Source organism: Mixophyes fleayi, chromosome 2 (genome assembly GCF_038048845.1).
Source record: "Mixophyes fleayi isolate aMixFle1 chromosome 2, aMixFle1.hap1, whole genome shotgun sequence".
Taxonomy (NCBI): domain Eukaryota; kingdom Metazoa; phylum Chordata; class Amphibia; order Anura; family Limnodynastidae; genus Mixophyes; species Mixophyes fleayi.
In genome coordinates this window covers 136,666,972-136,692,941 of record NC_134403.1, presented here as the reverse complement: position 1 = coordinate 136,692,941, position 25,970 = coordinate 136,666,972, and the positions used below count along the sequence as shown (strand labels likewise).

Sequence of the window (25,970 nt, the reverse complement as noted above, 5' to 3'; positions counted from 1 at the left end):
TTTATTTGTTCGTTATTTGAGGTTTTATTTTTAAATAAATGTGCATGTCCACACTTTAATGCGGGGTGAATTTAAGAAAAAAAATATTCTTTATAAATAAGAGAGTGCACAATCCACCTCTCTGAATTAACATCCTGATCATTTTATAATTCACTGAAAGGGAGCAGGTGGACTGTGGCAAGCTAGAGCAAGAAAACCAACTCTCATCCTTCAAAAATACAGACAATACATAAACTAGTTAATGTTATTATTTAGTGCCACCCTATAAGTTGTGCTTCAATAATGTAATTATTTTTTTGTAGAGATTAAGGGATTTGCATAAATTCCCCAATCTCCAACTCTATATCTAATTCATGTTACATATATCTAAAAAACATTTCCAGAGTATGCACCTTTTTTACACAGAGACACTGAAAAATTCTAGTTCGTGCACTCATCTCCCTTATTGACTATTGTAGTTCCCTCCTTGCTATTCTTCACCAAATCAGACTCGGGCCCATGCGATCCATTTTTCACGCAGTGGCTAAGATTTTCCTCTAGTCTACAAACCTTCATACGTTCTGAAAACCCTCTTCTTCAGGCAAGCTTGTAATATTTCTCAACCACCCTCTTAACCTCACTAGATTACCCTGTTACCACCCTCTACACAATTCACACAAGGCAACAACCCTCTGGCCCCTCATTAACTGGTGAGTGTATGACTGGTTCATATAGCATACTAATCACTTTTTATCTTTGCAATCTGGCTGGAGCGAACTGCAATATTTAGGTTTTACCTCACGTATCCAACTTCCATTGTCCCATAGATTGTAAGCTTGCGTGTAGGGCCTTCTTACCTCTCTGTCTGTCTGTATTACCTAGTATTGTTTTATTACTTTGTTCCCAATTGTAAAGCGCTATGGAATTTGCTGGTGCTATATAAATTGTTGATGATGATAACTGTTGGGATCATTGCAAAGATTTTACACACACCTCTTCTGTGGTTCTGACAATTTTTTATTTTTTATTTTTTTTTAACCTATCTTAGTAGCCAATTGTGAATGACTAGGCTCTTGCATGTTGTCTTATTTCACTTTTTTTAAGCAACAGGTAAAGCATTGTGTTCTATTTGCATTATAGGTGAGAATTTTTTTATTTTTTTTTATCATTGTTTAATGAAATTGTTCTTCTAAGTATGTCTGAATAATTTAGTAAACTTTTCTTGACTCTTGTTCACTTTTTTTTTTTTACATTTTTCTTAGCGGATGTAGCCCAGCAGTTCCAGTATGCAGTTCGTGTAATAGGTAGCAATTTTGCGCCAACTGTCGAACGAGATGAATTTCTTGTTGCTGAAAAAATTAAGAAAGAATGTAAGTACTTTTTATTTATTTTGGGGTCAGATTTAAAACAATGCAATATATCTGTTTTACAGTCTGTCTTAACCTGTACTTTACATACAAAAAATGCATTAAGAGAAGATATTTAAGAGGCGCTAAAAATCCCAGATCTCAAATCCCGTATAATCCAAAAACAACAATTGTGACATGGTGTGGTTGCCTTCTCAAATGGAGCTCTGCAACTCCTCAATAATTGTACTACCATTTAAGTGTGTGCGGCCATTTAGGCTTGGCTAGATTGAGACTTGCCACGTTTTTCCTGTTGGAATGGCTTTGTTGATGTTAAACACTTCCTAAAGGATTTTATGTTTGATATTATAACGCAGATGGTGCATATACTTTAAATATAAACACTGCTATAAGCATGTAAACTGCAATATAGAGTGTGTGTGTGACATTTTCAGCCTTTTTTCTGTTTGTATAAATATTTTAATACATTTCTAATGTTATTTTGAATTATTTTTCTACGTGACAGTGTTTGGTGTTTCTCGTTTCTTTCCATATTGCTATTAAAAAATGTATAAAGAAAGAGGAAGTTAAAAAAAAACGTGAGATGGACATAGAATTAAAAACACATCATGCTTTAAAAATAAATGCTGTAAAAATATAGCACTATTTATTTTTCTTGTAGCATTCATTTTTACGGCAAAAAAATTAAAATTCAAAGTTTTACAAGATGATGTTGCTGTGGAGTTTTTTGTTGTCCACAAGAGACAAAGATGATGAGAATGTGTAAATTATATTGCAGGGATCTAAGCCTGCTATCATAAGCAGCAAATCATTAACTAAAAGTATGTGACTGTTAAGAATTGTGGTAAAATGCCGTTTTATATCTATACATGTCTGCATAGAAACATCGAACTGCACTAGTGACTAGATAATTGTCAGGTTGCACCTCCAGTAAAAGCTATGGAGAAGAATGAAACCACACAACACCAGCTAGTTACATAATATATATTTTCATTTTGCTTTGGATACAAAATCAGCACACAAGAATAGTAGCCAGCTGTATCAAAGGTAGAGGGACTCCCATCTCTGTGAAAGATAATCCTGCAGATGAGGAGCAACTACTTCACACAGTCCAGGCATACACACACATAAGATGGCCACTGAAGAAGTTCAACAAAGAAAGGGCTCCACTACCTTATATGCATGTTATTTATGTCACTGTTGCAAAATATGACAAATCCTCTCTAATGGCGCCATAGCAAAATTCAGTGCTTAGCCGATATTAATTACACTTGTTTCTAATATGCCTACTCTGAGCAATAGTAAGCCATTGTGTAACAAGGAGGCAGCACATTAGACATGGCCTGAGTTATTAAGGAAAGTAAAGTAAAAAAAAAAGGGAGTAACTTTTCACCTGGGAAAAACCATGTTTCATTGGAGGGGGAAGGTAAATATAAAATGTGGGAAGATTTATAGTTTGGGTTAGTGCATGTCCTAGATCAATTTTTAAATTTCAGTGTAAAAATAAAGCTATCAAGTATTTGTGTGCTACATTGAAAAAAACAGCCAGTATTTAACTTATTTATTAAATATTAAACTAATTTGCATTGTAACATGGTTTGTCCAGGATCAATCTTACTCCTTTTTTTTTTTTTTTGGGCTTTCCTTAATGACTCGGGCCCGATATAGCTTTGAAGTAGGTTATGTTAGCATAGAAACTGTGAAATTAATCAACATTAACTTTTTCACTTCTGTCAAAACAATACAGGCTGATTTCAACCTAAGTAGAACAACATTTTAGTATATAAGGCCATCAGGTGATTGTGTTCAGTCAAAATGTGTTACCTCTTGCCTGTATAGCTTGTTCAAGATGATCAGTTAATTACTAGATATGTGGCAGATTCGTGGCACAATCTATCTGGTCATTTTCGCTCATTAGCCACATCCGAAGTAAGCTTTCTCCATATCTTCCTGCTGATTGCCGCATTTCTGGAACTGTTTCTGTGATGCATATGTACACATTTTGAATTATCCAGGCATCTTTTGTGGTAGTTTGCAATAAAAATTATGCATTCTGTTCTATTGAGGATTTGAACGTAACCACTTCATCTCTCCATAGAATTCTCCTCACAGAGAGGTCTGCCAGTATTGCATAACTCCGAACATGTATGTTTGCCCATTACATTCCTCCCTTCCCCCAACGTCCCACTCGAGGAACAAATATGTTCCTGAGTGGGACAGAGCCCTAACATTTGGACTGTCCAGATGAAATTGGGAAAGTTAGAAGGTATGATATTGGGGTTTGTTAGAAGGTGGGAGAAAAATTAAAGAAAAATGAACAATTGGAGGTATCATTGCTTTCAATGAAAAATATAGGACATTGTTTTCTGTTTGTCAAGAGAATGAGAGCGATCCCTGAATGGTAATGAACTCAAGTTATGACATAAGTTACATTGAAACTACACTTAAAATATGTTTCCTTATACTAGTGGTTGGCAACCTTTTTCTATCAGAGTGCCGGCTATACATATACATATACACATATACACACATACCTGCCTAGAGAAATTCATGGCCACAGTACAGCAACTTCATGTGTCACCCTTTATAGTCAGGCATGGTAAAAAAAAAATGTTGTGCCGCCGCTTTTTTTACCATGCAAGTGGTCGTACAATTGGGGACGTGGCAGTGCATCATTGGGGGTGTGTCTAGTAGGTGAAAAGCACCAGGGCACCCTCTTACAGAAAAATGCATTACTCACACATGCCCCCTAGCTCAGCAGCTTTGCTCACATATGTCCCCTCTGCCCACATGCTTTAATCACACTTGCCCCCCCTCTGCCCAGCACCTTTAGTCACACATGCTCCCTCTCCAGCACACCACCTTACCTTATTCTCCACTGCACAGCATGGGAAGATATCCATCAGCCCGCCGAGTACCATGTGACCACTGCAGTCACATGACCTGGTGTCTGAAGATACCTGAGCTGAAGGGGATTTAGCCACTACCGATCCCCCCCTGCACTCAATAAAAAAAAAAAAAGTACTTTTAAAATAAAAAATGTATTTTCAAAGATAGGTCTCCAGTGTGGACTCGGGCCACCAAGCAGGCCCGGGCAATTTGTAGCCGCCCCCTCCCCTCTCGGAGATAGATAGATATATATATATATATAGATACAAGTTAACCCGTGCATGATACTCATGCATTCTAGTCAAATCAAGATACTTAAGGTCTTAAAAAGGTTCTTGTCATGCATTTGGGCCTAGCCCAGGCCTCCTCAGGGGAAGATCGTTACTTCCCGACGCAAGCGCCCTTTTTAATGTGTGTTCACTATAGCCACTAAGCATTTCTATATTAGATAGATGTCTCATTTTATGAGGCTAATATCATATTAACAGTAAGGGACCAGCAAAAAAAGTTATGCCGCACAGTAGTGCCCCAGTTCACATCATACCTCATAATTGTGTCCCCAATTCATCTTATGCCTCATAGTTGTGCCCACAATTCATACTTTCCACAGTCCACAGTTGCCCCCAGAAACGCATAGTATGCCACAGTTGCCCCCCAGAAACGCATAGTATGCCACAGTTGCCCCCCAGAAACGCATAGTATGCCACAGTTGCCCCCCAGAAACGCATAGCATGCCACAGTTGCCCCCCAGAAACGCATAGCATGCCACAGTTGCCCCCCAGAAACGCATAGCATGCCACAGTTGCCCCCCAGAAACGCATAGCATGCCTCAGTTGCCCCCACAAATACAAAGTATGCCAAGTATATGTGCCCCTCAATTTGCTGCCCTTACTTACCTTTGTAGACTCGTCTTTCTCCAGAAACCAGGGAGCTGCTTCAATAAAACAGCCGGTGATGGCCGAAACAGAGCTTTTACGCATGCGCAGAAGCTCCGTTTCGGCCATCACCGGCTGCTTTGCTGAAGCTGCTTCATTACTGAAGCAGCTTCACTGTGGCATAAGTATGGGTAATGAAGCAGCTTCAGCAAAGCAGCCGGTGATGGCCGAAACAGAGCTTCTGTGCATGCCAGACAAAAGTGGTCAGCGTGCCACGTCTGGCACGCGTGCCGGGGGTTGCCGATCGCTGCCTTATACCATTAACCTCCATATACTATGACTGATCATAATAGTGTTGATCAGGTTGTAAGGTATAGAAAAGGTGTGCTAGTATGGCATAGGTGTTGGTGTGCCCGGGGAAGCAGAAAAACATTCCTAGTTAAGTCTTGAATAGTAAATTAATATATTCTATAAACATTGGTATAATGATGCAAATGAGGTGGAGGACCCTTTTAAATGGAACATTTGTGTATTCTAGAATATGTATTCTACATTATGTCTGATATGGTTTTGCATCCTTACAACCTTTGTTCAGAGAATAGTAATACGTTTTGTACTTAAAAAAAGAGAGGCTTTTGTGGGCTGCTCTAATAATTATCAAATAAAGCAAAATGAAAATATTAAATTATATGTCAAAATGAATATGTTAAAATATTTGATTAAATTACAATAAACTGTCTACAGACATTAATGTCTGTATAACGCCAGCATAACATCAGGTTAAGTGCACTTATTATATATTGGATTGGCCAGATAGCACTGGGGCAAAAAATGATAAATGGGGTTATTTGGTCCAGTTAGGTGGTCAGAGGGTTTTTGAATATAGAACAAATTTAAGCTTTTGTGAACTGTGTAGTGTGGTGTTAATCTAGTAGAATAGTCTAGGGATGTCTAGAAGGCAGCTCAAGAATTTGGTAAGCTTGCCTAATGAAATGAGTTTTCAGGGAGTTCTCAAACGTAAGGAGACATTCTTGTTGTGCAGCGGAGGCATTTCACAGAGTGGGTTCTACCCCGTAAAAATTCTTGTAATCCGAATTGAAAGCAGATAATGAATGTAGATGAAAGGTGAAAATCGTGGGCAGAGCAAAAGGGTTGAACTGGGAGATATTTTGAGACACAAAGGAAGAGATGTAAGCTGGTTCAGTTTTGTTTATGGTGTTATATGTTTAATAGAAGTATTTTATATTTCATTGGTAGAGTACAGGCAACCAGTGTAGGGACTGACAGACTGGAGCAGTAGAAAAACATTTTGCAAGGAAAATTAGTCTAACTGCGACATTAAAAATAAATTATAAGGGTAAGAGTCTGGTTTGGGGAAGACCTGTAAGCTGGGTATTATAGTCAATGCGGTAGATAATGAGTACATGAATTAAAGTTTTTGCGGTGTCTTGTCTGAGAGAGGTGCGTTTTCTGGAAATATTTCTTTAGATGTATGTGAAGGCTGACATCTAGGCAGTGTGCTTGAGGAATAGGGTTTATTTTTGTGTTATCCATAGATAGAGATATTGAGGATGAAGCGTCTCTTGACTGGTGGGGATATTGTTAACTCTGTTGTGCAAGATGGATTTTAAGGTAATTCAAGGTGAAATTGCAGAGACACACTTCACAGTGCGGGCCAACACAGATAGTGAGAAATCGGAAGATGATAGCTAGATTTGCATATCATCCACATAGTTCTGATAATGAAATCCAAATGAAATTATTAGTTTTCCAGGAGAAGTGGTGTACATAGAGAATAGTGGAGGGCTTAGCGCCGAGCCATGTGGTACTCCAACAGATAGAGAAAGCGGAGAGGAAGATCCAGAGAAGCGAACACTGAAAGAGCAGTTTGATAAGTAGGATGACAACTAGGATAGGACAGTGTCTTGAAGATCAAGGGAATGGAGTGTTTGTATGAGAAGAGTGGTCAGTATTGCCAAATGAAGTGGAGAGGTCCAGGAAACTTGTAATGTAATGGCCTTTAGGTTTAGCAGTGATGAAACCATTTATCAACTTAGTCAGGGCAGTCTCTGTGGAGTGTTAGGAACAATAGCCTGACCGAAGAGGGTTCAATAGGTTGTGTGAGAATGAACACGTGTTTGAGGCAAGTGTAGGCGAGCCTCTCAAGAAGTTTGGAGGGGCATGGGAGTTGGGATGGTAGCTTAAAAACAAATTCTAACCAAAAATATCTTGTATCAGAATAGGAGCAATTATCTCATGCTTGAACCAGAGCCAACTAGTCAGAGACTAAGAGCCTAAAAATATCTCTAGATACTGCAAAGAGGTGAGTGTACACATACATTGAACATATAACAATTTACAATAAGCAAAAAAGAAAATATCCAACACTACTAAAATAATCACCAAATCAGCATAGCTCTGCACTTCACACCTTTTACCTTGCTGCTGTATCCAAACAAAAGGCGTTCAAAACTTTATAGTCTCTTCACAGTAACTCAAGCTGCTAATGCATCCACAAATGCTGTGGAGGGAACTGTTGAAGTGGGGATAAAAAAAAAAAAGTAACAAATGGTGATCATGCCCCTCAGACCTTTTCACATGCCCTTTACATACCCGTCAGATCTCCCCACATGCCGTCAAACCTAACCAAATGGGCATCAGGTCTCCCCACATGCCCATTACATGCCATAATGTTTCCTAATGCCCCTTACATACCCATCAGAATCCCATGCCACAAGATCACCCCACATGCCTTCCCACATTCTATCAGAACCCCTCAAATTTTACCACATGCTTCTTACCTATCTGTTATACTACCCACAGCCTGTGGAGCGCATGCTGAATTCTCTCTCCTCCTACTTCCCTGATTGATTTGTATGTGACAGTGTGTCCTTCCTGCATTGTGCATAGGAGGTCACATGACAAGTGAGTTGGATGGCTGTGGTCCACCACTGTGTTTAAATAATGAGAAAGAAATCAGTGCAGAGATGCTACAGGTTAAGCAAGGGAGCACAGCAGATGACTGATTCATAAACGAATAGGGTCAAGTGGACAGTTAGTCAGCAGAGAAGAAGAGAGTAGATACGTTTTCATTTGTGAGATGAAATGAAGAGAAAGGTGTCACAGGATACAGGAAAAGAATTGAAGGTTTAGTTTAGGTTGTTGCTTGGGGAAGAGGGTACAATGTCATGTTGAAATTTGTCAATTTTGTACTTGAAGTAGAAAGTAAGATTTAGGGCAGGGATGGTTTGGGGTAGAAGGGTTTAGGAGAGATTTAGGTGTATTAAAGTGGCGTTTGGGATTAGAAATCTGAGCAGAGATGTGTGAATGAAAATATGTTTTGCAGTATCCAGAGCTTTTTGATAGGAATGGGAGATGGCAGTATATTTGAGGAAGCCATGAGATGTGCGAGACTTCCTCCAGTGATCTGCTCTGTGGGATAGTTTCATTGTTTGTGTCACAGCTGTGATTGTGTTTGATGCAGAGATGGAAGCGTAGCTGGAGACATTTGATCAAGGGCTCTTGCTAAGGTTTGATTAAGAGTAGATCTTTCTGCAGGCATGTTGATACTTAGTAGTGTTAGACTGCAAAGAGTTTAAGGTTGTGGAGGATCCCTTGCAGTTGATGGTCAGAGAGAGGGGAAAGAAAACTGTGTGTCTGACTCTTCTACTCTGCTATGATCTTGCTTTCTCCAGTCAATTGAGAGGCTAAGAGAGGAGCTTACAGAGAGTAATTTGGATGCACAAGAAGAATGTGGATAATCAATAGGCATTTTGAAGCTGCCCATGATGGTGTGGATGTCAGGATGAGAAGTAAGGGAGCCATGTAGAGAAATGTCCAAAGAATTGTTGTTTTGGTCCAAGGGGACAGTAAATTGCAGCAACACACAGAGAATAGGGGTTGAAAACCCAAATAGTATGTACAAGTAGAAACATAAGTGATGCAATAGTTGGTAGAACTGTTAATGTGCAGGGAGGGAAAGGAGTAGTTCAACCACACCTCATTGTTTGCTTCCAGGCCATCATGGGAATTTGTAGAATAATTCCATGGAAGAACAGTAATAAAAAGTTAGAGGATTGTGGCCAGGTAATAAAGGAAATAAATTAAGTGGAGCAATAAATGCTTAACATGTTACATTGTCCAGGTAGAGAAAAGAGAAATGCAGATTCTGGATATAACAGGCTGAAGATTGTCTTCACCTGGTGCTCACAGGTTGTTTCACTGTGTTTTGTTTTTTTTAACTGAATTTTGTACAATTGTTTCTCTTAATATGTTTTAATTGGAATTTTTGCCCCTTTTTTGTCTGGTATTATTGATTGTATTTTGATATTACATTACTTTACTTTTCTTTGAGAAACCTCCCCCATAAACTCTTATGACCTGTTCTATACTTTAACCCCATTGCCACCTCCAAAACACTTGCTTCTAGTCAGTGCCCTACTACCATATGTGTATGGCGTGTATTTTTATTTAAATTCAGCCCACAGAAAGTGTATGCCGGTGCTGCAAGGTTATCCAATGTAGAGCCTCGATTTGGCAGCACTGTTGTACCTTGGCTAGGTTTATAATAATCTATTAGGATATATACCATGTTTTTGTTGCACACTGTTAGACCTGTGAAATTTTTAACATGGTATTTTTAGCTTTTGACCATTCCTTTTTTTACTGGTGTTAGGTCTAAAATATAAAACCAAACTCCAAAAACACAGGATATTTTTCTCACAGGTTTTATCCCTTCTAAATGTTGGTCTGACCGATGTCCAAACATAGAAGAGGACAAATTGATTCATATTTTTTTTCGGAGCGTTTATATTCCACATTGCCAATACTTCTGCTTCAATCCTCCGTTACAATTCTGTAGTCTCTGTGTGATTTTGGGTGTCCCTGCAGGTAACAGCTGTAGTTTAGTGAAAAGTTGTATCGTCACAGCTCCACATGCAGGGGTACTTTGTTATTCATCCAGGCATCCAGATATACTTGCTCCAGTGATATTAGGCACAAGTAGTGAATGGTGATCGAAGCTCATTTTCTTCCTGGTTGCTGGAATTTGTTTAGGATGTTTATAAGCAACAAATGTTCAATATATTTTGCTTAACTTTCAGAATTGGCGGATTTAACATGCTGTGCACTGAAAAAGTTATCCATTTTTCTCTTGCAGTTGTGAGACAAAGAAGAGACGCAGATGGTGCTCTGTTTTCAGAGCTTCACAGGAAGCTGCAGTCGCAAGTATGTCATTGGACACTCGTTGGACCAAATGTTCTCATTATTATTTACATGGATTACTTGGGGAAATATGTAATTTTGGTTATCTTCTAGCTATAATGCTTGCATGTACTCAACAGCTATCTAAATCTAATCTATTACTTGTGTAATATTTTTTACCTTAAGAGATATTTGTAAAAGGGGAGTGCTAGGAATTGGCAATCAAACAGTTCATTGTTTGTTTGACCTGCAGATAGACTCTTCCCCTCTGCAACCCCCTGCCCCCTGCCATCCTCAGTGTAATTTGAGTGCCCAAAGAGTTGGGCTTACTGTATCCAGCAATTTATTAGAAAATTGAAATGTTTTCTTTACTTTTTTTTTTTTTTATTTTTGTTTTAAAACGGGTTCAAGAAACAGTGACAAGAGACACTGCTGTTACTTACTGGGGCTGGGAAGAAAACACAAACCTTTGTACCAGTGCACAGACGGTTCTGACACTACAAGGGGTGATAGCGGTCTGTATTGACTGCTGCTGTCACAGATACTTGGAGACAGTGGCCGGCACTGCTTGAGAGCAGAGACTGCCGTGATCCTGCCGATGAGGCCACCATGTTGAACGGTTCCAAGTCCCCCACTATTGATGGGGGGGGGCTAAGGGGGGGGGATGACCTGGACCGCATAAGGAGAGGAGGAAGGTGGCAAACTGGTGCTGCAGCTTAACGAATAGAAGCCAGCCAGCGCATCAGCCCGTGAAGTGAGGATGAGACAGGCGACTTGCTAATGACAGACAAGCACGCCATTTCTCCAGACTTAAGTTGCTGTGTGATGGCTTACAGAGAGGCCATCCCTACAGTTATGACGGTCAGTGGTATTTCCCAAAAAGAGTCGGAAAAGCAGCAGCTGCACGAGTAGCAGAAACCTAAGACAAGCTGTAAATTCGACAGACTGCAAACAGACTTCTTTCTTCATTTTCCCGGAGGGGCAGAGAGACAAGGGGTTCTTCTCCAACCTCTTCCTAGTCCCCAAGCCAGATGGGTCCTTCCGTCCAATTCTGAACATCAAGGCTCTAAATCTACACCACCTGATGCATTCCATGCAGAATTTGTACATCCGAGCAGTGGATTAGAACCACTGGAGTTTCTGACATTCATCGACTTTTAGGAGCGTATTCAATTGTTAGCGTTAACGCTAACAAACGAGCGCTCGAAAATTCTTACCGTTAATACGGTAATTACTCGCGGAATTTCAGCTCGCCGCCCCCTGAGCGGCAGGCTGAAATTCCGCGAGTAAACTACCGTATTAACGCTTTTCGCTCGCAATATTACCGTATAAACGGTAATATTTTTCGAGCTCTCGTTTTGCAGCGTTAACGCTGACAATTGAATACGCCCCTTAGGATGCCTTTCTACACATACCCATTTGGGAAGGCCACCAATCCCTCTGTCCGTACCTTTAATAAGTGTTACAAGTTTATTTTTTTTGCGTCTTTGTTAGTTTTGTCTGCAGTGTTTGGCGAGCCAATCTTTCAGAGCGGTCCCAACCTTAGGGGCTGCTTTAGAATGTCCCCATGATAGCAATGTCCCCCAGATTGGATGAAAGAGAGAGGAGGACTTTCATATTTACGATAGTTCCTTTTCTGATTCCATCTGGGGGACACTGCATTCCCTCCCTTCTGCTCTTCTGCCTTTCGTTTGTCCTCCCTTCCTTGGGGCTTTAGGAGGAGTCTGTAGGTTAAACATAATTAACTGTTTTTGTGCCAACTCCTAGCTCCCCTCATACAACCATTGTTAGCAGTGTCCCCCAGATGGACTCTGAGAAAAGGATTTATCGTAAGTATAAAAATCGTCCTTTCTCTTGCACAAACAGTTGGGGGACAAAGCTCACCATGGGGTATAGAGGGTGCTGTGCGGAGTTAGGCACTTATAAGGCCTGTTTGGCCTTCTCCCATCCCCTCTATGCCCCCTCTCACCGGAGATATCCATTTTTATTTTAGGGCCACTGGAGTAGGCACGTATTTCTTTCACTTAGATTTTATTTGATTTTTGATTTTTCTTTTTCTTAAGCTTCTGTATATGAACCGTTAGTTAGAACATTTAAAGCTCAATGTTGAATGCTAGGTTAAGCGTGTGTTTCACAAATTAATGGTACCAAAAAGTCTTCAGCACTTGGAATCTCAGATGTTTTATTAAACATTATTCAGATTCTTATACAGTCCATATAACAACAATGCCAAATCAAGCTCTCCTCTCTTTCTCATTTGGTATAAATGCATATTCTTCAACATTGACATAGACATGATTATGCACAGACACTATTTAGATATCTAGAACTGTTGCAGAGGTCCCTATTTAAATATAGTATTGTGTTGCAATATTTTGGTTTAGCTGACATGGCATTGTTGGAACATATTAGTGACTGCGTTATAAATGTAATTTTGGCCTTTAAATGGTCAAAGGACTTTACTTTGTGTGTTTTGCTCCCAGTGGGGAGATATAATGATTCATTGATTGGGTGCAGTGCCTTAATGCACAGCTTGATGACATTATGTTGAAATTCTAGTGGAACTTTTATAGCCTGTATCTTTCTGCTGTGTACGTCTAATGGACAATCTTTTCTCCAGACATAGGAAGGACATTTCTGATATTAAAGTGGTGGTTTTTTTTTTTTTTTTTTTTTTGCTGTTATTTTAAACCATCAAACCCTTTTAGAATCCTTGATCATAGGAAACCTCTTGGAAGGAATAGATTTTTTTTATTTGATTTTGAACATTACAGGCTAAACTCAATAGTTCAGGTATATTTTTAGGGTAATTTTGGTTTATTATGGCACTGATGTATTGAGTTAATTTTTCACACATTGCACTTTTTAGAAAGCTAATGTTTTCTGGTTGAAGGTTAAATATGCTACTAATTATAGGTAGTGACAACTGATAAATAATTTGTTTATAACCTTTATATACCTTGTACAAAATTGTATCTGCAGTATTAATGAAACAGTTATTCTGATCTCAGAACAGCTAATATTTATGACTGTTACACTTAAAAATATTACATTTTGCAAGAAAATCTGTATTTGGTTTGGATGGAAATATGTAATGATGCACTGAATCCTTTCTTTTAAGATTTGGCCAAATTTTTAATCCTGTTAAAATAATTCTAGCAATTACCAAATCTGAATCATAAATTAAATATTTAGTTAGGCAGGTATTCCTGAAGTATTATAGTTTTAGCTTTATTTTTAGGGGGAATATCAATTGGCCTCGTTACTCTTGCAAGTAATGCCGTTCATACAGTAATTTTAACCCGGAATCCTGCTCGTGGATCAGAAATCAGCATTAAAAATTATCGTACTAACAGTAATAATGAGCACTATTACTGTAGTAGCAAAAATCAGCATTAAAAATCACTGTAGTAACAATAATAGTGAATAGGCCACGTTACTTTCAAGAGTAATGTGGCCAATTGAATTCCTCTATGCACTAAAATATTAGTAAAATCTGGGTTTCCTTTCAATTTGAGAAATGGTGATAGAGATTGAACTGTTAGGTGTTCTCTGAATCCCAAATCAAATTCTGGATTTGAAGAATCCATAGAAATAAAAGAAGAGACTCTGTAGTGGAGAAAAAGGTAGTTTAAAGAAGCTTCCTCTTAAGTATCCCATGTGCAGAAATTATGAGTGGCATGGAAGTTTGTGGGTCCTAAAGTAAATAGCTTGTGGGATATTTCACCACTTTCATAGCAGTCACGCATTGGAGAACTTAAAAGCAGCACGGTGGCTAAGTGGTTAGCACTTCTGCCTCACAGCACTGAGGTCATGAGTTAATTTCCCGACCATGGCCTTATCTGGGTGGAGTTTGTATGTTCTCCCTGTCTTTGCGTGGGTTTCCTCCGGGTGCTCCGGTTTCCTCCCACACTCCAAAAAACATACTAGTAGGTTAATTGGCTGCTATCAAAATTGACCCTAGTCTCTCTCTCTCTGTGTGTGTGTGTGTGTATGTTAGGGAATTTAGATTGTAAACTCCAATGGGGCAGGGACTGATGTGAATGAGTTCTCTGTACAGCGCTGCGGAATCAGTGGCGCTATATAAATAAATGGTAATGAAATGGTGATGATGATGACTCTTGGCACCTGTAATACTCTTAAACCTGGGCATTGATGTTGTATGAGCATGTAGAGAGTAGGCCTGCAACCTTTGCTTATTATCGCAATACTGACTTGACAGCAAATATTTCTCCACCTATAACTTTCTAAATAATGACAGTTCTAAACAACTAATAAGCTTTAATTATTGCAGACGTATTCTTTTTAATGTATCTATTTATTTGTTCATTTTATTGTTGATATTTTAGCAAAGCCCGCTTGTAGAAACAAGCTGATTTGCTCTAATTAATGTTGCTACATGACTAGTAAATTACATAGTTTTCAGTCAGTGCTGTGCATACTTTTGAACCCTAGATCACACAAGCAAATTGATTAGAAACATCTGTTATTAAAGTTTCAATCAGAAGGTGAAAGAGAAGTTAGTATATAATTTGAGGGGAATTTTTTTTACATTTTGGAGTTATTTCTTAAAAAGAATAAAAAAGAATATCTATTATAAATTGTTTTGCTGTTTTATAGGGAGTGGTGAAGAACAGATGGTCTATTCTCTACCTCTTACTTAGCCTTAGTGAAGATCCACGCAAGCAGCCAAACAAGGTAAGCAGTGTGGAGAATCCTATATAAATGTTGTATGATACCCAGTGATTCCTATATACAAACCTTACATCAACAATATTGCATTTTAAAATGCTTCTGGCTCTCATATCAGTCTATCATCTAAAGGTCATACACATTTAATAAAAACTATTTACCCCTTTGGCATTTTCACGTTTTTTTTTTTTTTTTCTTATGCCATGGAATCAGAACTCAAATTTTGTGTAAAAAGATAAATACAGCGCTGAGTGTGATTCGGCAATCCCTCACCAATGAGATAAAACATGGGAAATGATTAAAATAACACTTTATTTGGCATGTGCATAAACCGATTAACACATTAACCCTAAAATGACGAGCTGGTAACAGTATCAAAGTATTAACAATAAGCTCTAGTGAGTCGGCGCTCTGTGATTGTCCAACACGGAGTGAATGAATATTATATGGCCAATAAATCACTCCTATAAAGACTCGGACTCAAAAATGTCTCATAAGCTCAAACTGGAGCTGGTAGTAGTCGAACGCAACCTCGTAAGGTACATTGAGCAGGTGTGCCTGGTAAATGATAAATACTTGTGCATATACGGATCAAAAGGGTGTCTATATAAGTCGATGACGTAACTCAGTCCAACAAACTAAGATTGCTCAAAGGTAGTTGCTAATAATCTTCAATAAATAGAGACAGTTGTAACAGTTCATCCGGTATGAATAAACAAGTGGAACCAATAGAATATCCAATCAATCAAACCCAATCCAGGGTCTCTTGGAAGTGAACGAGTCAATCTCTATATGGGAAAATAGCGTGACAACTTCATCCGGTAGTTAGCAAACATGCAATACGATACCGTGATGAGATGGATCCACGAGATCGTCCTGTTGAGTTATGCAGTTACTTCACCAACGGGCAATTGAAGCTTAGATGTCTCGATAGCAGACCTCTTTAAAAGAGGAAAGATGGTCCCGATCCGTGTAGACCTATTGTAAAACACATCCAAGATCGTGGCAGATAGGAAATGTCTCGTAGCTAGCAGCACACTGCTCAATAAACACTTCACGAGTGAGTCACTTCAGCTGGTCACGTGACCTGACGCGTTTCATCACCAATTGGTGATTTCATCAGAGGTACTCAAATTTTGTATGTTAGAAGATTTCAAACAGTTTTTAGTATCTCACTGTAAAGTCCATCATATAGAAATAGAGAGAATATGGCACAACTATGAATTTATCTAGAAGAGGTCCTCTAAAACTGTTAGAGGAGGGCATTTATTAGGAATTCCACCAAGAGACATGGCAACCGTGATAGGCTTGGCTTCCATGACAGAAATAGGAGAAACTGTCCATGGGACAACATTAGTTCAGGCAGTTCACAAATCTGCTTTAAGTGATCGTGGCAACAGGAAAATTATTTTTGAAGAAGACTTGCGTTAAATGTCACCTACAGTTCGCCAGACATAGAACAAGTGGAGGAAGACACACTTGTTTTTTTAGTTTCCATGCTGGCGTTATGGTGCCAATATAACAATGCATTTCATCCTAAGAACACTGTCCATACTGAGATGCATGGTGTTGGGCATATAATGCTATATGAATGCTTCTTTGCTTCAGAGACTGAAAACTTACAAAAACAGAGGGGAAAATAGATGAAGAATAATGGAGACAAATGTTTGAAGAAAACCTGTTACATTACAATAACCCAAAGCATAAAGCTGAAGTCATAGTGGAGTGTCTGAAATACGAAAAAATGTCTTGGAGACTCTCAGTCAAAGCCAGTACCCCCCAATCCTTTCTAAAATCTGTAGAATGATTTTAAACTTGCTGTTCACAAATGGTTACCTGATGATATTGCACAGAAGAGTTGGTGCATTTTGTGTTGCCTAGATGTTGAAAGCTGGTAAAGCCAAACAGGGTGAATATTCTTTAGAGCCATTGTTATATTAAATAAAAATTAGTGAGATAATGCTATCAATAAAGCTGTGAAGTGTTTCTTCTGCATATCATCCCCTTTATAAAAAACACTGTATAATTCCATTCTGTAACATCTGTTTTACACAATGATTAACCACAACAAACTAAAATGATTGAGATGTATTATCTATGTATTTTATAAAAGTTGTAGGTGACAGCAATTGTAGATATTAGCCTTGCAAGTACACACACCAGAAACACGTATGACAGAAGTAACCACACATTTGTTTAATTTTCCCAAGCTTATAATGACTACTCTAAAAATGTTTCCCTCTGGAGGGTAAGTAATATCCATTTAATATTTGAAGGTTTCTTCATTTTGCATATATTTTAAATGTAAAAATAAGTTTACCAAGCAGATCAATTTAGCACTATTGTGTTTTTTAAATGTTTTTTTTTATTTTTATAAAGGTATCTAGCTATGCAGCTTTGTTTGCTCAGGCTTTGCCACGCGATGCTCACTCAACACCATACTACTATGCCAGGCCGCAGAGCCTTCAACTAAACTATCAGGATCGAAATGTGCCATCCGTCCATAGTTCTGCCAATATGGGCAGCAGTGGGATTGGCAGCATTGGGATGTACTCCTTAAATGGACCAACGCCTACACCACAGTCGTTTGTTCCAGGGTGAGTTATTATTCAACCGTGCTAATCTCAGCCCTGTTTGAAGGGACACTAAGGGCTAGATTTATTAAGCTGCGGGTTTGAAAAAGTGGGGATGTTGCCTATAGCAACCAATCAGATTATAGCTGTCTTATAGTAGAAAGTACTAAATAAATGAAAGCTAGAATCTGATTGGTTAGGCAACATCTCCACTTTTTCAAACCCGCAGCTTAGTAAATCTAGCCCTAAGACATCTACATTTAAAATTGAGTGAAGATTCTACATACTTCTATTACAAATAATAGTTAAAAATGTCTTTTTTTTTTTTTTTTTTTTTTTTTTTTTAAAAAATCTGTGTTTTTGACTTTTTTTTTTTCTTTAATAGAATCTGAGTGGGATTTTTTTTTTTTTTTTATTTCGCTATGATCTATAGTGTGGATCATGGTATATGTATGTCAGCAGTAACTGGATTGCTACAGATTGTCCATTCCTGACCTTGTGCCTCTTTTTACCTTTAATTGTCTTGTGCTATTTTGTGCTACTATTGAGAGCTACTTGTTATTTTCAACTTTTTCCAGACAGTCCTATCAAGCTCCAGCCATGGGAGATGCTCTACGGCAGCAGTTGGGTACTCGTCTTGCATGGACATTAGCAACTGGTCAGCAGCCAACATTGCAAAACACTACCTCCAAAGGCCTTTCAAACACTATGTCCCGTGCTGTGCCAAGAACAAGGAGAGAAGGGGACACAGGTAGTAATAAAACATGGTTTTATAGAGCTAAAGATCAAGCTTCTATATCCAATGGAATATGAATTGCCCTGTTATTTACATTGAAACGTTTTACTCCTGTACAATGCAATTCTGCTTGTTACATTTCTTTTATTGTGGTAGTACATAAGTATATTATTATAACGTAGTAAACTCCCTGCTAGAGATCCTATACTGCAGCATCTTACAATCTAGTTACCTGGTTCACAACATTTTCTAATGACTGGAACCTTCTCTCCATTTTGACGTTACACTGCTTTATGCTTACCTCTGTTTGCCTATTTAAGTGGTTTAGAAAGGGGACATACAAACATTCAAGTAGTTACCCTTCAACTTTTCTTTATACATGGGGAGAGGTTGGTCTTATTTGAATTAAAATGACAGCTGTATAACAGATAAATTCTGGTCGGTGTAAGACCTGTATACATCAGCATGAACAAGAATAAATACAAGAACGACAAACCGCACATTTAGTTCCTTGAGTAACAGGTGTAGAACGTTGGCTGGAGGATCCTGAGACGACTCAGTTCATGAGTGGGGCGAGGAGTCACAGAGTAGTAGGCGGGACAGAGATTCACGGGTCTCCCGAAGGTACCGGGGGGACCAGACGAGGTCAAACTTATGGTGTTTGTCATGTAGGTAGTGAGTAATGGATTCCATGCCTGCGATATGTCATACATAGTTTTTATGGGTCGACATAGTAGGGGCATTTGGGTTTTCCCAGTGGTTGGCTTATAAAGATTTGGCAACTGCGAAGATGTGTGATTAATTTATTAGAGAGAAAGTTCTCTTCAGGCATAGGGTTGGAGAGGAGGAAAGTCCAAGGGTCATTTGATAGCGGTTGTTCGGAAACGAGGAAAGAGACTCTGCCTTTTCTCCTCATATTTGTTTTTTAAGGAGGAAAAAAAAAGTTAATTCAATTTTTGCTCCTTTTTGCCAAGCAATCTGGAGACACCAAATGACAGCTGTCGGAGGCCACTCCTATTTTCAATTGAGGGATACTCATGCAGGCAGGTGCTCACAGAAGTCTGAGCACCTCTCCCTCTATATCCTCCAGCCTGTAAGACACTAGTGTGTCATTCCACATCTAATCAACACATGGTTTCAAACTGATCGTTTCAGATCGTAATGAAATTTGGTATAATAAATGCTGTCATGGGTGTAAAGAAAACGTAACAATATGGCTTTTTGCGAAAATCTCAATCTTTCTATCTTTACTGCTGCCGGTACTTCTTTTAGACCCATGTTTTCTTCAGCATGGCTTGCCAGGCCAATGGAATCTTGGGCTGTCCAATTGGGGGGCAGGGGGTCGCTTACTGCTGTTCTGAGATCAGTGGGTGGCGTCCTCCAGGGACCTATGCATCCTGGGGATCATGACCAGGGGGTATGTCATAGATTTGGCAGGACCCGCTCCACATCGGTTCTTTGCCGCCTCTTTACTGCTAAATCGGGAGAAGAGGCAGGCGATGCTTAAGTCAGTCGCTTCCCTTCTTTTAACCGGTGTGTTATGCAAGGTTCCAGAGTCTCAAAGGGGCCGGGGATTTTACTCATTTTTTTTTCTTGGTTCTCAAACAGGACAGGTCTTTTCGGCCTATCCTGAATCTTAAGGGACTTCAGTACCTCAGAGTGGACAAGTTCCGGGTGGAATCAGTCTGCTCCATCTGGACCCTCGGGAGTTTGACATTGATAGATATCAGGGACGCTTATTTACATGTCCCTATCTGGGAGGGACATGAATCCCTCCTTTTGGTTCACGGTGGTATGCGCTCATTTTCAGTTTAGAGTGTTGCGGTGCGGTCTGTCAACCGCTCAAAGTTTTTACAAACATTATAGTGGCAATGGCTGAGAAAAATATTATTCCTTACTTGGACAATCTGCTACTCAAGAGCTCGTCAAGCAGCAGGCTGGAGCAGCATCTGTTTCTGACCATCCAAATCCTTGGGATAAGTGTCAGTTTGTTTCTTGCCATGGAGAATTTTCTTGGGTCTCCTGATGGACACCATTCATCAAAAGGTTTTTCTTCCGGAACCCAAGGCTCACTCCTTGCGGGAGGCGGTGAGGACAATGCTTCAACACTCTTGTCCTTCCACGCACTTACGCATGTGGCTCCTGGGACTCATGGTGCCAACCTTCTAAACCATTCCATACGGTCTGTTTCATTCTCGTGCTTTCCAGTGGGACCTTCTTGGCCAGTGGTTAGGGTCCCCTCTCCATCTCGATTCCCAAAGGATTGTCTCTCCAGAGACCCGTCTTTCCTTGTTGGTGGCTGGATCAGATTCATCTAATAATGGGTTGCTCTTTCGTCCCTTGGTTACAACGGATGTCAGCCTACATGGATGGCTAGTGGTGGTTCTAAATCTGTGTCTTTAATGGCTTTGGACAAGCAGGGACACGTTGCTGCCGATCAACATTCTTGAACTAAAGGTGATGCTCCTGATAGTTCAGGGGGCGCAAACTTTACTTCAGGGAAGGCCGGTGCGTCTTCAATCCGACAATGCCACGACGGTGGCATACATAGAAGTGTGGGAGTGTGAAGAAGTGTGGGAGTTACGATGGTAACAAACCAGATCTTTGCTTGGACGGAGAACTTCATTCCTGTGATGTCAGCAGTGTTCATCCTAGGAGTTGACAACTTGGAAGCGGTTTATCTCGGCAGACACAGCATGCTTTCGGAAGAGTGGTTTCAGGATCTGATTCAGAAGTGGGGCAGGCCAGATTTGGACTTGATGGCCTCAGGGACAACAGACAGGTAGCCAGGTTTTGTTCAAGAACCAAGAACCCGCTGGCAGTAACGGTGGATGTGTTGACAATGAGTTGGTATTTTCAACTGGGTTATCTACTTCCACCAATCTCAATGATTTAAAGAGTCCTCAGGCGAGTTCATCTATGAGGACTTCCGGTCATTCTAGTGGCACCAAATTGGCCCAGGCAAGTTTGGTATGCGAACATTGTTCAGATGGCAGTGGGGCCGGGATGGGCCCTACCCCTTCGACCTGACCTCAAACATGGACCATTTCTTCACCTGGACTTGCCTCCTCTAGGTTTAATGGCAATCCAAGGGATTCTCTCTGAGTAGTGGTGACGCTGATGCGGGCACAGAAGCCATCTTCAGCATAGATGTATCACAGGGTTTGGCAAGCTTATGTTGGCTGGTGTGAGAGTCACTCGCTCAGGGCAGAATTCTTAAATTTTCTCGTTTTCTTGCATTCCTGAAAACAGATTTGGCAGCAGGACTTAGAATAAGTTCACTGAAGGTTCAGGTATCTGCTGTCTTTTTTTTTTTCCCCAGTGTAAACTAGCTAATTTACCTGATGATCATACTTTTCTCCAGGGAGTATTGAGGGTTCAACCGCCTTATGTCTCACCTTTGGCTCTCTGGGACCTCAATCTGGTTCTAAATGTTTTGAAGTATCCTCCTTTTGAACCGCTTGGTTCTGCAGAACTGCGCCTTTTGACTTCGAAGGTGGTTTTTCTGCTGGCCATTGCGTCTTTGCGCAGGGTGTCAGAGCTTGGAGCCTTGTCATGCAGTTCACCGAACTTGGTGTTCCATATAGATAGGGCAGTCCTTAGGACAGTCCCTTTTGCAAATTTATGTGGATAGGACTTCGTCTTGTAGAAGGCCGGATTCCCTTTTTGTCCTCTGACTATCAGAAAAAGGGCTGGCCGGCGACCAAGTGAACTATTGCTCGTTAGATTAGGATTATGATAACACATGCTTATGTGAGTTCGAACCGTCCTGTGCCAGGGAGGATCACTGCTCACTCCACTCGTTCAGTGGGGACCTCTTGGGCCATGGCACTTCTGCGTATCAGCTTTGCCAGGCGGCCACCTGGTCCTCAGTTCATATATTTATAATAGTTCTATCAATTTAATGTTTTTGGGTCTTCTAACGCAGGGTTTTTCCTGCAGTGTATTGCAGGCTGGACTATGAGTGGTCCCTCCCTTAGGGGTTGCTTTAGAAAGTCCCCATGGTAGCAGTGTCCCCCAGAGTGGATGATTGAAAAAAGAAGATTTATGGACTTAAGTTAAATTTCTTTTTCTGAATCCATCAGGAGAACACTGAGTTCCCAACTTTCTGCTTTTCTGCTGTGCGGTCTTGGATGTTTTGCTCTTTTCCTTGGGGCTTTAGTATTATACTGGGCCTTGTAGGGGTTGCAGTGGGGAGGAGTCAGCAACAAGATTAGTTGTTAATTATTTAAGTGCCAACTCCATGCGCCCTCATACAACCCCATAGTAGCAGTGTCCCCCGATTGGATTCAGAGAAAGAAATTTAACGTAGCTACATAAATCTTTTTATCTTATTTTCTTATATTTTGCTGGTGTCTAAGTATCATGGATGATATCTTTTAATGAATTTACAATAAAGATTTAATAATTTTTTATTACTGTAATACATTCCAGAATGTCCAACAAAAGCATGCTCATTTCCCTTTCTTTTTGCTATTGTGGATTAATAAGTATGTTTGTTCATCTTCGAGAAAACACAATAAGAAATTAATCTGGATTCATAGGTTTAATAGAAGGAAAATTCCTAGGGATGTTGTATGCTTGGTGCGGTTCGGATTAAATCTTTTTCGAAAATGGGCTATGCCAGCCTGCCTGCAGGGCCTGTGGTCCGAAGAAGAGTCAAAGCTACCCATCAATTTTCTAGAACGGAGAGTAGTGTTAAACGCTGTAGTCAGTGCACAGACTCTTCTATGAGGAAAGGCAATAAAGATACAGTCAAGCAATGCCACGCAGTGGCATATATCAACCAACTGGGAGGCACCAAGAGCTCCCAAACTAGTTATGGACAGAAAGTTTTGCGCACGGCATCTTCAGAGTCTACCCTCCCATACGGACAGCTTTGGGAAGTTCCCATATTTGTACTTGTGTTAAATCCTTTTTTTTTTTTTTTTTTCAAAATCCATTGGGAAACACTGAATGTTCACTCTTCACAGTCTGATTCTTTCCATTATGTTGTAAATTGTCCTTTGTGGGAAAACGCTATCTTCCTTTTTCTCTCTCCCTCTCTTATTTGCTTCTGTTCTTGAGAAAAGGGTTTTACATAAGTATAAAAATCCCTTTTTTCCATTCATCTTATCTGGGGGACACTGCTACCATGGGTTGTATGAGGGTGCATGGAGTTGGCACTTAAACAGTTAACTAATTGCTGCTGACCCCTACTAACCCCCAGTGTAATTTAAGTGCCAAAGGAGTTTGGCAGATTTGTTACTGCTCTGAAGTACTTTCTGTATAAATAGGTTTTCTTTAGTTTATTTCTTTATAGGATAGCAGAGGGTATGAACACACAAACCCCACAGTGTCTGAAATGGAAAGTCTTTCGTCGGCGCAGACTGGTACCATTTTAATACACAGTACTAATTTGCACTTTTCACAGCACTTTTTTTATTTTCATAGATTTTAACTATTTCCCAATGAGTGATTATCCAGGAATAATTTTTTTTTTATATATAACTCTAATAAAGAATTAGGTTTTGATTCATACTATTGAGTAGCACATAAAATGCCCCATTTTGAACACATTCCTTTTTTTTCTTGGGAGTCTCTAAATTGGTTTTATTTGTACCTGAATTGGGCAATATGATCTGCCAGGCCAAGGGAGGCATAAGTACATTCCTCCTGGTGAATGCAGCCTAACCTAGGACCATACGGTTTGGTTCTTTTCATCAGCCCCTTTGGTGCAATTCTTCCACCAGAGGTCACTCCTCGGTAGAGGCAAACATCTCTTGAACAGAGGTAAATTGACAGGAACCCCCCTCTCCTCGCAGCTGCTGAGGTAAGTGTTCATCAGAAGCTTTTCAAGGATCAGTGGGCAGTGCCCTCCTGAGACTGCTGGATCTCGGGGATCATGTCAAGAGGTTACGTCATCGGTCTGGTGGGACGGGCACCTCAGCGGTTGTTTGTAACCACTTTGCCCTGGGACATGGTAAGAAGAAGAGCGATGTTCCATGTGTTCTGTTCTTTTCTTTCCGCAGGGTCCCGGATACACAGAAAGGTCGGGGTTTCGGTTCTTGCGACCCATTCTAAATCTCAAGGGTCTCAACCAACACCTCTGCGTGGGCAAGTTCCGTATGGAATCGGTTTGCTCAGCAATCAATGGGTTGAAACCCTTGGAGTTCCTGACGTCCATAGATATTTGGGATGCTTACTGGGACGCTAACTGGTGACCCTCCCCCAGTCACTTATTTGATTCACGGTGGGAAGCTCACATTACCAATTTCAGGCACTTCCCTTTGGACTTTCCACGGCGCGGAGAGTCTTTACAAAGATTATTGGCTGTCATGCAGCACGTCTGCGGTGCCCAGGTTCTGTTCAACAACCAGGGATCTCTAGACCAGGCCTGTCCAACCTGCGGCCCTCCAGGTGTTGTGAAACTACAAGCCCCAGCATGCTTTGCCAGTAGACAACCTGTTGATAGCTGGAAGGGCATGCTGGGACTTGTAGTTTTACAAACATCTGGAGGGCCGCAGGTTGGACAGGCCTGCTCTAGACGGTTGTGATAGACGTAATGATAATGTGCTGGGATTTTCGGTTGGGGTACCTCTTCCCACCCAATGCATTGTGTTAGCAGGTCCTCAGATGCGTAAAACAGGGAGTCATTCCGGTGATCCTTGTGGCACCACACTGGCCCTGGAGGGTCTGATACGCCAATATATTGCTCATGGCGGAAGGCCTTGGATGGGTTCTTCCTCTTCATGCTGTTCTTCTTCTTCAAGGACCTTCTCATCTTCAGGACTTGCCTCTGCTGCCTTTTAAGGACGTGGTTTTTGAAACCGGTATCTGGCAGTCCACAGGTTTTTCACCCAGGGTAGTTGATACTTTTTCTTAAGATCAGAAAAACAGTTTTGGCTTGCATATATAACAGGGTGTGGCTGGCTTATGTCAAGTGGTGTGTGCATTGCACCTGCAATGCAGAATCATTCTGGATTTTCTCCTTCATCCACTCTGGGGGACACTACTGCTATGTGGTTGTATGAGGGTGCATGGAGTTGGCACATAAATAGCTAACAACTAAGTCTGCTGCAGTACTTGCTACTAGATTCGATTTTTATTGTTTTCTTAGGGTTACTGACATGTCAGTTTGGTTTGGAGTGGATTATTGTCATGTTTTACACTGGTTCATTTAGTTTTTAAATGGAATACAGTTCAGTTTTTGTTTTAATAAAAAAACAACAAGAAAGAAGATAGAAAAGAATCAGCCTGCAAGCAGTGACAGCCACTATGCGACTGTCACTGTATTTCCCTGACGGGTGTAGCACTGCCTCTGGCATTGAGCGCGTGGACTTAGTCTAAGGAACGGCCATTTTCAGAGAGATGCCATGTCTCCCGCTGAGACGGAGGCAGGATTTGGATTTCATCTGGCCACAATTGGAGCACAGATTAAAAGCCTGCAATGCAAAATAAATAAAGGAGAGCTATAATAAGCAATAGCCTCCAGTGAGCAGATAGATTAACCCTCGCCAAAGTTTGCAAATGCCTCCAGTACGGGGAGTGTAACTGAGATCCCCCACCTCTCCCACTGATTTGGTGTGCTCCAAAGGCGGGGAAAATTCAGCTAAAGTTTACCTCAGACAGACTGCTGACTAAGGCGATCCCCCTACCCTCGCAACTGAGAGGGTAG

The 25,970-nt window shown here is 40.4% G+C and overlaps 1 protein-coding gene across 1 annotated transcript in view; it reads left to right on the top strand.

Annotated features, from left to right (window-relative positions):
• Positions 1-25,970, top strand: part of TUBGCP3 (tubulin gamma complex component 3) — a 90,855-nt gene that overhangs the window by 7,654 nt on the left and 57,231 nt on the right. Inside the window, exons 2-6 of the mRNA XM_075200022.1 lie at positions 1,242-1,349; positions 10,269-10,336; positions 14,933-15,010; positions 17,384-17,601; positions 18,156-18,328. Coding sequence (XP_075056123.1) covers positions 1,242-1,349; positions 10,269-10,336; positions 14,933-15,010; positions 17,384-17,601; positions 18,156-18,328 — 645 coding nt within the window. The remainder of the gene's footprint in view (positions 1-1,241; positions 1,350-10,268; positions 10,337-14,932; positions 15,011-17,383; positions 17,602-18,155; positions 18,329-25,970) is intronic.